Source organism: Thamnophis elegans, chromosome 2 (genome assembly GCF_009769535.1).
Source record: "Thamnophis elegans isolate rThaEle1 chromosome 2, rThaEle1.pri, whole genome shotgun sequence".
In the NCBI taxonomy this organism is placed as follows: domain Eukaryota; kingdom Metazoa; phylum Chordata; class Lepidosauria; order Squamata; family Colubridae; genus Thamnophis; species Thamnophis elegans.
Genome location: NC_045542.1, coordinates 11,672,275 through 11,686,948, shown reverse-complemented (window position 1 = coordinate 11,686,948; position 14,674 = coordinate 11,672,275). Strand labels below are relative to the sequence as shown.

The 14,674-nt window shown below is 40.8% G+C and overlaps 1 protein-coding gene across 1 annotated transcript; it reads right to left on the bottom strand.

Moving 5' to 3' along the window:
* Positions 1-7,453: 7,453 nt before the first annotated feature.
* On the bottom strand, positions 7,454-13,470 carry ABT1 (activator of basal transcription 1). The gene is made up of 4 exons (XM_032208613.1): positions 13,383-13,470; positions 11,414-11,747; positions 10,185-10,360; positions 7,454-8,544 (listed from the first exon to the last, which is right to left on the bottom strand). Exons 2-4 carry the CDS (start codon positions 11,682-11,684, stop codon positions 8,206-8,208), a joined length of 786 nt encoding a protein of 261 aa, XP_032064504.1. The 5' UTR covers positions 11,685-11,747; positions 13,383-13,470; the 3' UTR covers positions 7,454-8,205.
* Positions 13,471-14,674: the final 1,204 nt, after the last annotated feature.

The window sequence follows — 14,674 nt, the reverse complement described above, 5'->3', positions numbered from 1 at the left end:
GGGTGCAGATGGCAGATCTTCTTAAGAGTCTCCACAATGCAATGTTTGCTGAAGATATGTTGAGATCAGTACAACTTCTGTTAAAGCATGAGAGAGACTGTCTAGTTATTTCACTTCAGCAGCAATAGGAACAGAGGCAGTAGTAACACCCATTTGGAAGTGTGGAAATATATGAAAAATAATTCACCCTTCAGGTAAAATGCAGCCGCCTGGAGAATAAAATGAGGGGAACAATTTACTGCTTTACTAGACTTAAGTAGTTTTTTTAGGTTCCACTACAAAACCGCATTCGACTAAGCCGCACTCGACGAAACCGCGTAGCTGACGTCATCAACAGCGCGACAACAGTGCGGAGACAGAAGCACGCTGTAAACGCTAAACCTAAAATTAACACCTAAACCTAACCCCCCTAAACCTAATCCTAAACCTAACCCTAAACCTAACCCTTAACCTAACCCTAAACCTAACCCTTAACTTAACCCTAAACCTAATCCTAACCCTTAACCTAACCCTAACCCTAAACCTAAACCTAACCCTAACCCTAACCCTTAACCTAACCCTAACCCTAACCCTAACCCTTAACCTAACCGTAAACCTAACCCTAAAGCTAACCCTAAACCTAACCCTTACCTTAAGTTGAATCGGCTTGCTTTCAAAGCACTATTTAAAGCGCCCTTCTTTCTGTGCGCTCGCTGTTGTCACCCTGTTGATGATGTCAGCGATGCGGTTTAATCGGGCGCGGCTTAGTCGAGCGCGGTTTTGTCGTGCCACGGTTTTTTTATAAGACCAACCTTTATTCTCTCTTTCATTTGGCATGGTAGGAATGTAAAGCAATTGTTCATAATCAGTTGTAAAGGCAGTCACTGATAGAGATGGGCAGGTTTAGAAATTGTTTGTGTATATATATATGCATATATGCATACACTCTCTCTCTCACACACACACATTACAGGTTGAGGTTTAGAATTTAGGGTCAGAGAGGCCATTTCAAACCGGCACCACCAATCCACTTTATTTTGTGGTAATGTCCTTTACTGAAGCAGTGGAAGTGCACCTACTTTTTAACCCCTTGCAACCAGAAGAGGGAGAGACACAAATGCTGACCATGGGGAAGGTCAGTGATCCCACCACGGGTGGTATTTTGCAAAAGAAGGAAGCCAGCCTTATGGGTTAGGCCTCTGCTCTGATCCACTGGCAGTTGGGAGACTACAGGCTCTCCTAGCTCTTCCAAGGCTTTCGGGAAGCAAGCCCCCTGCATACAAAAGCAGTAACTTTGGGACAAACTTCCCAAAGCACTTATCACCTTCCTCCTCCTTTCCTCTCCCTCCATTTTCAATAAGGAAAACAGAAAGAAAAAGCTGTGGGCAAACAGGCTTGTTGATCTTTCTCCTTCCCCTGTGTCTCTCCCCCTCCCCAAATTAGGACCTAAACTCTCTGCCTCTGCCCCCCCCCAATCTTGATCCTCTTTAACAACTTAATTTTCAAAAAGAGTGACAATATCTTAGTTCGATGAGTGAATCAATATTCTCTATTGTTCAAGTCTCATTTCTGACTAATGTCTTCGTTGGATTACTTGCTTTCTGATGTATCACATATACCCAATGTACCTTCTAAAACAGTGTTTCTCAACCTTGGCGACTTTAAGTCCTGGGGACTTCAATTCCCAGAATTCCCCAGCCAGCATTCTGGGAGTTGAAGTCCCCAGGACTTAAAGTCGCCAAGGTTGAGAAACACTGTTCTAAAAAGACTCGATACCCTCCCTCCCTTTCTGCTTTGCCCGAATTACTTGGTGGTGATTTGTATTTTCAGATGGATAAAGCAGCCCCTTTGCAAAGGTAAAAGTTTCTCCCTCAAATTCAGGGATCAAGTTCTTATCAGCTCCACACCAGACTCAGGATTAGGATTTCAAGCAACAGCATCTGACAGAAGTATTTTAACATCCATAATGTCCTTCACCATTTTTATTATTGTATAAGCATTGAAAGAATTAAAACTTAAATTATTGGATGGACTGGGCACACGATGTCTGATAATTTTACTGATACTTTGTTTATTTTAATGTGATCAGTTGTCCCTGATGAATCTTATTTTACTGAAGTAAAGTATTTATCCCATTCCAGTGTCAAGTCTTATCTAAATTCTTTAAACTGGATAGTGCTTGAATCCTCTTTTGTGTGTGAAAATAACCCAGGGGCTAAAGTGTGTACCCTAGCCCATCTACCTCTTCTCTGTTGCTGGTTCTTTATTTTTAGCTCTTTCTATATATTTTGATCCCCATTTTTTGTTGTGCAGCACCTCTTCTGAATATTTTGTACTTCTAAATTGCTTTTGGAAGGGAATTCATTAAACAGTTATTCTGTTATTTAACACAGCATCTTCTATTGGAACTAGAACTAGATCTATTGGACTTGTCTACTCTGTTTGTATATAAATGTGTGCATTGATTTGAAGATGGAAACTGTTCAGTGAGGTTTTCCATTGGAATTCCGTAGTTTGTCAGTTAAGGAGTGGCAGTTGGAATGTCCAATGACAGTTGAAAGTGGAGATTTGGGAGAAGAATTAAAGAGATGCTGGTCATTAGGCACTGGACATAGAGAGAGATAACCGCTACTATCTCTCCAGGGTCACCATTTCAGGAGTTTTCATTTTTGATTTCAAATATAACAACCCACCAGACTCCGAGCAGGACCAAGTGTTCGAAGGGTGTTCAGAATTATTATGCAACAACTTCTGGAAAGCCACTGGTTTACCAATGTTGGAATGGTGAAAAGTAAGTGAATTGCTATTCAGATAAATTATTATAGATTCTTCATAATAGGATCTAGCTATGGTTGTTCTTTTAAAGGATTTTTTTTTAGATTTGTAGAAGTCAAATTTTAGTTTTGTGCTAAAGTCCCTGGGTGGCTACTGTTTTTAATACAGTAGGTGCTAATGAACACTGATCTGCTCAAGTTTGGGGTTCTTCTTTCCTGGAATAACAATTAAATGACTCTTCACCTATTTGTATTTAGTGGAAAACACAACTAAACTTTTAAATTGTTAAAGGGATGTTGCTTTGGTGTTCAGAAAAAAAAAAGAGTATAAAATCTTCAAAAATCTGAAAAGCATTCCTTTGGGGCTTTCCAAGTTCATACTAACACCAATAAGCACTGTGGATTTCATATAATGTATAACAAGCTCTGCTGTCTCTTTTCTTTTTATTTTGAGTGATAGGAGACCAAAAGCAATTTTCAAGTAATAATGTCCCTAAAAGGAAGATTAACTGGGTTCCATTTTGTGTTTAAACCAGTCACAAAAGCCTGACTTACATAAGCTTTTTGTGTGACAGAGAAACCCTTTGCCGTTCTAATATTTTCCCAATGAAAATGTGTCACTGCAAATTGTTCTCTGCAGATCAAAATATATAGTCAATCATAAAACAACAAATAAAGAGTTTATTAAGAGGAAAATGAGACAAATAAATCAGTTGGCACTCTTTCAAAGAGGAGCAAAACACAGCTAGGCAAAATACAAAGAGAAATGTGGCCATGGAGCTGTAGATGCCAACCTTCCTTTTTGATCTCAGAGAATCAGGCAGGCTGCTGGTGAAAAATATTAGGATCAGTCCCCAAAGCAGATAACAATTTAGAGCAGTGTTAAATGTATGTTTTACCGACAAAGAAAGAAAAGGAGACTAGTATTACACACTGACAGCCAGTATGGTAGGTTCCACCAAGGTCCTCTGATCCGGCGGGAAAATACTAAAAGCCGATTGGCTGAGCAGTTTGACAGCTCCCTATAAAAGGGCTAGCTGTCAAATGGAACAGTGCTGGATGTGTGGATAGTTTGCCTAATAAAGAGCTGTTGTTTGTCACTGAAGCTTGAGTCTGTCTTATCCATTCACCTGATCTAACAACTAGTGTAGAAAGTTACCGTGTTTCCCCAAAAATATAACCTGTCCTGAAACTAAGGCCTTGCCACATTTTTCGTGTGGGCAAAAACATAAGCCCCCCCCGGACACACACCCCCCTCTAGCCAGGCAGAGCCACTCACCGACCTAGCGGTATCCCGAAGGCACCAAGCCTATGGCAGCCGGCCCACACCATAGAGCACACTCCTAGAGCGGCCGTTGCTGGAAGAATTGGAAGCCGAGTTCCGGAGTTTGGAAGCCGGAGAAGAAGTGTGGCGGCGGCGAAAGCGGCGGCAGTGCCAGGGCATGATGAGGCTGGGAGGCATGCGAGCTGGGGGTAGAACAGGCACTCACGCAGCCACCCTCTCCAGCCAGGCAGAGCTCCATGCACTGACCTAGGGAGTATCCCGAATGTGCCAAGCCGTGGGAGCTGGGTAGCGGGCAGAGCATCATGTGGCTTACGCCTTAGGGATACCCTCTAGGTCAGTGAATGGTGCTCTGCCCGGCTGGAGAGGGGGTTTGCTGGGTGGCTGCTTGTGAGCGTGGTCACCTCATGGTTGCTTCACCCCTGAGGCTGTGCCCGGCTCTTCGGAAGCCCACTCGCAAGGGAGCAGTCACCCGGCAACCCTAAACAATAAGCTCTCCCCTGATAATAAGACCCAAGCCATATTTTGTGGGTCAAAAGAAAATAAGACCCTGTCTTATTTTCAGGGAAACACGGGACACCCACCCCTTTCCTAGAAGTATGATAGACGAGATCAACCCTGATTGCTCTTTAGAAGGCCAGATCCTGAAGATGAAACTCAAATACTTTGGCCACCTAATGAGAAGGAAGGACTCACTGGAGAAGAACCTAATGCTGGGAATGATTGAGGGCAAAAGAATAGGACGACAGAGAATGAGGTGGCTGGATGGAGTCACCAAAGCAGTAGGCATGAGCTTAAATGGACTCCAGAGGATGGTAGAGGGCAGGAAGGCCTGGAGGAACGTTGTCCATGGGGTCACGATGGGTCAGACATGACTTCGCAACTAACAACAAATAATCTCCTTATAAGAATCAGCCAAAAATAAGGCATCAACTGTTTTGATTCTAATGAAATATCTTCCAGCTTGTTAGGGAACTTCTGGAGGAATCTAAGAACCAGGTTGAATGATATAAGAAAGAAATGTTTTCAAATTACTTAAGCCTCTTAGAAATATAAAAATTGTCCACTGATCTGTTTCTGAGCTCGCGATTTTTTTTTTTTAAAAAGTGCAATAGTATATTGAACCTTATTAATACAATATGCTATTATATTCCTTATAATTTAAGGAACATTTTAGGCTCTTACTTGAAGCTTTAGAAATATTTTCCCAGTAGCAACTCAAGAGTGCCTTTGGGAATAACAATGTTATTGTCCTGGGGTCATTCTAGAATTTTCACATTAGTCCTGCTAGGATCCCTTTGGACTCAGTCAGGGCACTGTTTGCAAGATTTGCTTTGAAAATGATTGTATCGCCTGATCTTTTTGGAAATTGCTGTGCCATCCAGCTAGGAGAAAACTGCATAACCCAAATGTGAAAGATGGCATATTTAACTTTCTGCAGTTAGCTATAACACATACAAGACAAGGGTGGAATATTGGATTTAAGCAATTGTAATAATCCCCATAATGGGAGAGAGCATCTCTTTCTTCTAATTCCTCAAAAAGCAACTGAACCCCCAAAGTAAATTCTGGAAATATAGCAGACAGAATTAGCAACACAAAAGAAAGGCAAAAAGATTTTTCACTGAGGAAGGAGAAACATCTTCCATTAGGAATATGCTCTATTTTTCTGCAGCAGAGAAGTGTAGCTGAGTGAAAACTGAGATGTTAATACAGTCCCTAGGGATGGGAAGTGTAATTCTGCAAGAAAAATTAAGAAGTCCCTTTACAAAAGGAAGACATCTAAATCAATTTAGCAGCTCTACATGTTTATCAAGGAAGCATTAATGGGGGGAAAGGACTAAAGGGACCACGCTCCTCATAGGTTACATGATCTGGTTTGCATTGGTTAGCAATGAAGTTCTGTAAGAGGGAGAAAGATGAGTAATGTGGCTGTGGATAATCAGAAAAAATGATGCATCTTATTATCTTCAAACTATGCCAAACCTTGTCCAGAATAGTATAGTCACAAAACAGCAATGATAGACTATTGGGGGGGGGGGGGGACTATTTAATAAAAAAATTAAAGTACACCCAAACAATTACCAAGTTAATAAAAGAGCCAATTCTGAAGGTAATAAACCGGCAGAAATTGGGCTATATAGGTTACATATACAGGTACACAATAACTGGGGAGTTTCTCAGCCTAAATAAAGTATTGAATAAAGAGATTTTGCCCAGGAACTGAACATTAAACAAACTTAGCGGTGGATCAAATCTGCATTCCAGAAAAAGGAACACAGTCTCCAGACATCAACTTTTTAACTCTTACCCACCAGTAAGAATTTCTCCTAAAGAAAAGCACTGTTACAACACCATTAAGCATGAACTTTCTCATGGAGGAGTGGAAGAGACTTTCTGAATACAAAAAGGAAAGCTGGATTCTCAAGGCCTCAGGTGTGATGGTCAATTGGATCTGGCAAAAGGCATATTTTCATTCACTAGGTTGTGGCAGTTCAGTAATGCTCTGAGCCAATATGTTTACAAAGAGAATTGAAAGAACTGCCTAGCGTAGATAACTCCAGATGCCATTCCCTTGTGAGAAGGGAGACTCTAAATTGAAAACAACCTCGCACTGAGATGTTCAGAGGCTGGAATAAAAACTGCCTCAAAGAAAAAAGGCTGAACTGGGAGTCCAGGAGACTAAGAAGACTTTAGGCAAAGGTCAAGTAAACTTGCTGTAAGGTGGTAACTATCAGAATATCTGGAAGCACAGAGCCCAACAAAACATCACCATATTGATAGAAAGATATATATTGGCTTGCTTTATCAGAATTTTAGGAAGCCTGAAAAAGAAAGTGGAGGGCCCAGGTTGAAAGTAATATAATTTAACAGAGACAGATGGATTTAAACAAAAATCAAATGGACCAGTACAGTCTGATAATGGCACTGTGCAGGGTGGATACTTTTTAAAATAAATAAATAAAATTGATTTTTTTAAATTTAAATCAGATTTGATTTTTTTTATCAAATTTATTTTAATAGAATGCTTTTGGAGTAAAAATCTATCTAAAGGTAGTTTTCTATTTCACATACAACAATAACTTAGTTTATTCAGCATGAAATGGAGCTTAATTATGTAGCATGAGGCTGTATATTCTGCAATATTAGGACTGTCGGTGAGTCAACAGCGGGTCAGAGGAGAAGCTACTGCAAGACAGGGGTGACAGTTGCTCTTTAAAAAATATGATTTAAATCAGTGGTAGTCAACCTGGTCCCTACTGCCCACTAGTGGGTGTTCCAGCTTTCATGGTGGGCGGTAGGGGATTGCTGTAACTCTGCTTTATAAATTTTATAAAGTAAAGTTACTTCCCTACTTTATAAATCACCATTACTGTGGAACCGGTGGGTGGTTAGAAAATTTTACTACTAACAGAGATACAAAAGTGGGCGGTAGGTATAAAAAGGTTGACTACCCCCGATTTAAATCGAGTTGATTTAAATCAAGCCTTTTTCTAGTAATTTAAATCAGTATTTAAATTATGACTTAAATTCGATTTAAATCAAATCCACCTTGGCACTCTGTAATAGATCTCGGAATAGTAGTTGATTTGAGAACTGAGATTGAGCTAGTAATATGATGTGATTGCAAAAAGATGAATCCAATAATTTATAACCTTTAAATTGTAAATGTAGTTGGTCAGACTGACAAGCATATCCAATGACACATCATCTTGTAACATCATAGTCAATTCTGGACATTTTCTTATTTAACAATGCTTTGTATCAGTTCTACAAGTGGAGGCAGGACTAAAATATTTTGGTCTTCACTAGATTAGACCAACCTTCACAAAAGGGTTTAGCCTTTTCTTTTTTTCCCTTGGATTTTCAATCAGCAAAGGAACAATCAAGAGAAAGTTGCCTCCTGCCAAATCCCAAGGATCAAGAAAAACTTGATCCATACTCTACCTAACAGTGTGAGAAGAAAAACATGGTTTTCTAAAGAAATGTTTTTTTCAGGAGCAAGTCTGCAACTTCTATATCACCAATTCAGCAGGCCAAGTACTTGCCCAGCAACAAATACTTGAAACAACCTGAGCATTTTCTTCTAGTAGGATTGATGGCAGGCTTCGTTTGCTTTGCTCATAAATGTTAGCTGCCAAGAGCCAGATCAGGAATATGAGTGGGTCCTTATTGCTGGATATTGAAGATTTTGGTCAACAGAGATTTGTTTGACTGGGATTTCTGCTGGATCTCAGCAGACCGGGCTAGCTGTTGCTTGAGCCGTTTCTTTCCTTTGCTTGTCTGAATTTCATCCTCAGTACAGCGCTGAACGAAGCCCCAGCTCTTCTCAGCATGTACTTTCTGATTGTCCTTCTTCAAAAAGTGCTTGCTCTTCTCTACATTCTGCAGGTAGAAATTAGTCTCTCGTTTGGCCTGAGAAACTTCAGCACGCATACGCTGCTGTCGCACCTGCCTTTCATATGCAAGCTGCTCACTCAAGTGAGTCCATTTGAAGCGATTCAAATACTAAGAAAAATATGAAAACTAGTTAATATGTCATAAGATTATCATATCAGCATGTAACAACTCATGGTTTGAGAAGATCTAACCTTAGTTTAAATACCGTATTTTTCGGACTATAAGATTTTGAAGAGGTAAATTTTTAAAAAAGTTTTTGTACTCTGCAGCCCTCCCAAACACTGTGCATGCCTCGTTTTTTGTGAAAAATGGGGCATGCAGAGAGTTTGAGAGGCCTGCAAAGTGCTCCTGGGAGCTGGGGGGATGAGCAAAAAATGGCCCCTTTTTCGCTCATTTTTGCCCTCACCAGCCCCCAGGTGCACTTTGCAGGCCTCCCAAACCCTCTGCACATCCATTTTTGCAAAGGTGGCAGGGTTTTGGGAGGCAAAACATTCTGTATTCAATGTATAAGATGCACCCAGATTTTCACCCTCTTTTGGGAGGGGAAAAGGTGAGTCTCATACTCCAAAAAGTACAGTACTTTCCACATTGTCTGAAGCTACGCTAAGCCCACCTTAATCTACAGGCTGGAATAATTTGCCCTCCCTAGAATTGGCTAAAATCTGTAATAAAGAACCTGGTGGTAGAAATTCAATAACAAATGTCGGACAAATAACAACCCTCAGTCTAACCAGAATAGCTCACTGCAAGCACTTGTCTTGATACGAGTCTGAGTTATCCATCACATTCCCAGAGAAGAAAAGAGAGAGAAAAGAAATCATGCAGTGTACTATTGACTTCTAATTTGAAATTAATTTTCATATAATTCATCCTTTGACCAAAGATTCTGTGTTTGAACACCAGCAGTGCATTAAATAATTGAGAAGAGATCTGAGTGCTTCCTCAAGAAATACATTTATTCCAAAATGTACTGTGTTTATCAAATGCACACCCATAGGAATTCATTACATCTTTTATCGTGGGTAAAACATTAAATCACAGATTGATTTTTAAAATTAAGAATGCCACATCCTAGATAAAAATTATTTTGAGCAGGTACACTGGCTTATGGGGTGTTGTTAGAGCCAAGGTGGCGCAGTGGTTAAATGCAGCACTGCAGGCTACTGCTAGATCAGCAGGTCAGCAGGTCAGCAGGTCAGCGGTTCAAATCTCACCGGCTCAGGGTTGACTCAGCCTTCCATCCTTCCGAGGTGGGTAAAATGAGGACCCAGATTGTTGGGGGCAATATGCTGACTCTCTGTAAACCGCTTAGAGAGGCCTGAAAGGCCTATGAAGCGGTATATAAGTCTACTGCTATTGCTATTGCTATATTGTTTGTCCATCTGCTGCTTCAACCCATTGCATCTTGAGCAAGGACACGATATGGAAGCATAGATGTACGACATCTAAAATTGATTTAATCCTTTCCGTGTCTCTATATATGGCTGAGCTGCCTTGCCAATTGAAATATAAGTTTAGCAAAGCAACTTATCTTGAACCAAGTTTCATGAGCAGAATCTGCAAATGCAGGAGAAACAGCACTTTCACAATATCAAGTCAGAATCAGTTGACCCAGAAAGAAATAAAAGTTGGTACCAGCCATTAATTTTTGATACCTTTGAAGAGCCAATAAAAAACCAGATTGAGTTGTTCCCAACAACAATTAGATTATGACTAGATAACAGAGTACTCAGTCCCAGAAAACACACCTTTATATTCCATAGGTCATAATGGAATTTGCTCTTCTTACGAACACCGATAGGAGTATTGTGTAAACTAGCAGCTACCAACTTTGCCACACGCTTATCCCGGAATTCTACCCAACCTTCTGTGAAATTTTTGGCATTACTACCAGCCGCCTTCTTTTTCTTTCGGATAAATCGTTCTGGGGATTGCAAAGAGATATAACAGTCATAAAGTGTACAGACTTTGAATTAAGGTAGCTTAGTCACACATACCTGTTGATTTATGAATATTTCATCTTTAAACCAACTTACCCAAGTGTAAAATGTAACCATTAAAAACTGTCAACTGGGGAAATCAGGAGATTCAGACAATTCAAATGAATATAAAGATTTTTTGCAAGCTTAAGCTCTCTACAAGAATCTGACCAATTGGCAGTTAAGGGAAATGAGTGAGACAAGAGAGGTATTCAAGTTGGGCTGGGCTTAAGATCTCTTGAAGGCATGCAGGAACTAATGAGTATAATCTCCTTTTGAGATGATAAAAACTGCATCATATTTGAAATAAAAGTCTACCCATCTGAAGATAGTTTCCATCTGAAAACCATACCCTTCATATGCTTCTCACATCAAAGACAAGTGAAATAAGAAATGATATTCCGTGGTTAATCTACTAATCCAGTCTTACACTGGAAGGTACATTAACTTTATTTAGTACTAGCTGGATACTCGTGCATGTGATCGAGCTTGATACTTAAAGCTTGAAACTTAATGTAGAACATGTAACTCTTTAGCAGCACAGTGTATTAATATAAGGCAACTGGCAGTTGGAACAGAGTTCTTTTCGGGGGGGGGGGGGAGGCAGAGTAGAATGTCTAAACTCCCAGCCCACAGGCCGGATGAGTCACGCGCTGGCCACGCCCATGCCCGATCTAGCGAAGGTACAGCATCAGAGCGTGTTAATATAAGGCAACTGACAGTTGGAACAGAGTTCTTTTCGGGTGGGGAAGGGGAGTAGAACGCCTAACTCCTTAGCATCAGAGTGTGTTAAAAAATACTGTATAAGAAATACTTATACAGAAATAAGTATAAGAAATGATCTGATGGTCATTCCAAAAAATCCTTTCTTAGCGAGTACCTAGAAGCCAAGAGGAACATACGTGCCAAATTTCAAGTCTGTAAGCTTTACGGTTGTGGAGATTTCATGAGTGAGTGGTACTGTAGCTACTGTCTTTAATGCACCCATACAATCTCACCTTCAGGCTGCAAGAAAATGCGTCCCACTTCACCATGAACGCAAAGTAGGTTTCGGACATGCCGAGGCCGGAAGCGTGGAGGGATATGACCAAGATAAACTATGCCAGGCACAACCTTTTTGGCATCATTTTGATTACAGGAATCCAACTGAGAATCCTCTTCTGTTTCCTTATCTTCTGAAACTGTCTCTACTTCTTCCTCTCCACTGTCCATTACTGAGTCTTCAATCCTGGGTGTCAGTTGGAGTTTTCCTGCACCGTCATCAACCATCTGGTTTTTGTTTTTAGTTATTATTAGGCAATGTATGGATATAACTGGAAAACTGTTTTCTTTCTATAATACAAAAGGAAAATACAGTAATGAAAAATTAGAACAAAACTGCTTTCTGTCATACCCACACCCAATGTTTGTCCACATCCTCAAAACTATTATATAAAATCAATTACCTGAAATTTATATTGCCATTTCTCCAAAAGCCCATCATGCCTTGTCACCCTTGCTCAACCAGCACATTTTCTTTCTGTCCCCAATAAAATAGGCAAATCGGCATCTTACACATTTGCACCATAGTCCCAACAAGTATTGACCAGGACACGGGGGCTTAGTGATGGTGTATTTGATTAATTTATTATTTAGATTTAGATGGCTGCCCATTTCATAGATATGTTCTTTTCTAATCTTAACTTTGATGCTTTTAATTATGCAACAGTTTTTAACGTTTGTCTCTGTTTTAGAATATTTTGACTGCATGCTAGATGGGCAGCTATATATAGTAATTACGACTGACCTCGGTACACCCACGTTACACCTGTCCTCCGCGAGCTGCACTGGCTGCCTATCGGTCTCCGGATACGCTTCAAGGTGCTAGTCATCACTTATAAAGCCCTTCATGGTATTGGACCTGGGTACTTCAGAGACTGCCTGCTGCCAATTACCTCCCAAAGACCCATCAGATCCCACAGATTAGGCCTCCTCCGGATTCCATCTACCGGCCAATGTCGATTGGCGACTACCTGGAGGAGAGCCTTCTCTGTGGCTGCTCCGGCCCTCTGGAACGAGCTCCCCGCGGAGATTCGGACTCTCACCTCCCTTCAGGCTTTCCGGAAAGCCGTTAAAACCTGGCTGTTCTGGCAGGCCTGGGGTTGACGAGTTCCCTTCCCCGCTCGAATTGTGTGACTGTTGATTGATTTTAAAAAAAATTTCTCTGTATCTGCTTGTTGTGTTGCCTTGTCTGTACTACCCCCCCCCCCCGGGTTTGTTAGCCGCCCTGAGTCCCTCCGGGAATAGGGTGGCATAGAAATGCAATAAACCTATAAACCTATAAACCTACCTGACACATGGAGAGAGTAGAATTTGGAAAGGAGTCAGGGTGTAAGAGAATAAAGAATAAAATATAAATGCATTTATTTAGTATTTAGTATTTTAGTATTTTATTAATATTTATAGGCCGCCCTTTTCCCCGCGGGGACTCAGGGCGGCTTACATAAAATAGGGAGGGGGGTATAAACAATAAACATAAAACAATACATAAGAGTTAAAATAGTACTCAACATTCATTTATAACAGCTATAAAGAAAATGGAAAGCCATTTCATATCTTTTTCCCTTTTTTAGCTCACTTTTATTTTTTTACTCTATAAAACAACTTCTATAAAAATTAATTTAAACTTAAATGAATAATATGTAATAAGTAAAACTCCGGGAGGCTTATAGACAATTACAATAAATTTGAAAGCAACAAAACTAATCCAAAATATCTTGAGGACACCGGGCTCTTCCTAACCCTTTACTAATTTCACTTTAAATTACTGCTGTATTCTATCTTTCCTTACTACCTCTTATCCCAAAGGTGCTTTTTCAAAAGGCAACTGGACTTCGTTGGAAAAACAAGTCCGGTTGCCTTTTGAAAAAGCATTTTTTGGGACTACCACGATCTGGACAACTGAGAATCTCCATACATATTTACTACCTCTTATTTCCTCCGAAGGAGTTTCTCCTATTCGCGTTCTTCTCAAATGTGCTCCCCGCAGGCTGAGCGAGACCTTCACTAACGGCACTGTCGCAAAGGGAAACGCCTATTTCCTCCCATAGAGGTAAAACGGAGAGAGGACTCGTACCGAGCCAGTTGTTAACGCAGGGCAACCATAGAAATGGTACCTCTCTATAAAAAGTCTACGGTCCCTAAAGCTTGGGGGGGGGGGGAGAAGCGGTGTTTCTTGTGACGAGGGATCGATGGAAAAGGAGGCGGAGCTTGAATAGCTTCGACCAATGAAGAAGTAGAGGCGACGGAACGAGGTTGGGAGTGTGCAATGCCAAAGCAGCCAATCTCAAGCTGGCCGATCAAGCGTGGGAGGATTCGTTTGCTGGTCTTACCTGTTGCAAAGCTTCGCTTGCGCGCGTGGATCAAAATCTCACCTGGGCCCTTACGAGGAAATGTCGTCACGGCGAAACGCAGGGTAAAGAGGGGACTCTACAAGTCAATGGATCTGCCTCCGCCCCTCCCCTCTTTACAGATGTTGATCATGAACTCTTGCAATTCCCAGAGTGATTTTTGGCTATACAGCTGTAGTCTGATGGGAGCTAAAAGGCCAACAAATCTGGAAAGGCAGAATTGATCCCTGACTTTTTTTGTCCTCTTTTATTATGTTTTCTAGGTCAAAGGTGCATTATTAAAATTGAGTTTATTCATCGGAGGTACGTGATATGTTGTGCCTTTGATACTTTGACACTGCAGAAGGGAAGACAATAAGAATAAGGCAATTCTAGAAAAGAAATCACATTGCAGCTTATTTTTATTGAGCAAATCTCATACAGTAATCTCTTATTCAAATAGACAAGGCACCTTAAAAGGACACTCTTCTGGCATTTAGAGATAAGTGGGTCTTAAATCAGTCACTTTGTGTGTGTGTGTGTGTGTGTTTGTGTGTCCATCCGTCCGTCCGTCCGTCCAGCATAACTCTGGAACGACGCAAGCAATTTCAACCAAACTTGGTACACAGATGACTTACTCTCTGGAAAAAAATACTGTGGGGGTAAGTCACCTCTAACATCCCTCGTGGGTGTACAGCCTATTGTGCCTTAAAATGACTCCTACAGTACTGCCCTAAAATGGCTTCTACTGTACAGCGCAGTGGAGTTGCCATGGTAATGGCTTCACAGTATTCCACAAGGGGGCTGGGAAAATCCAACATTAGAAATTATATTTGGTCCGGACATTTTCAACATGGCTTTTATTATTTTTGAGGACAAATGTATGGCCAT

What these genes read in the sequence shown, in the direction of transcription:
- ABT1 (XM_032208613.1), bottom strand. Translation starts at nt 11,684, where the DNA reads ATGGTTGATGACGGTGCAGGAAAACTCCAACTGACACCCAGGATTGAA. An exon ending in CATTTTCTTGCAGCCTGAAG is followed by an intron (nt 10,361 to 11,413) that starts GTGAGATTGTAT and finishes TGCAATCCCCAG; the next exon opens with AACGATTTATCCGAAAGAAA. An exon ending in ATGACCTATGGAATATAAAG is followed by an intron (nt 8,545 to 10,184) that starts GTGTGTTTTCTG and finishes TATTTTTCTTAG; the next exon opens with TATTTGAATCGCTTCAAATG.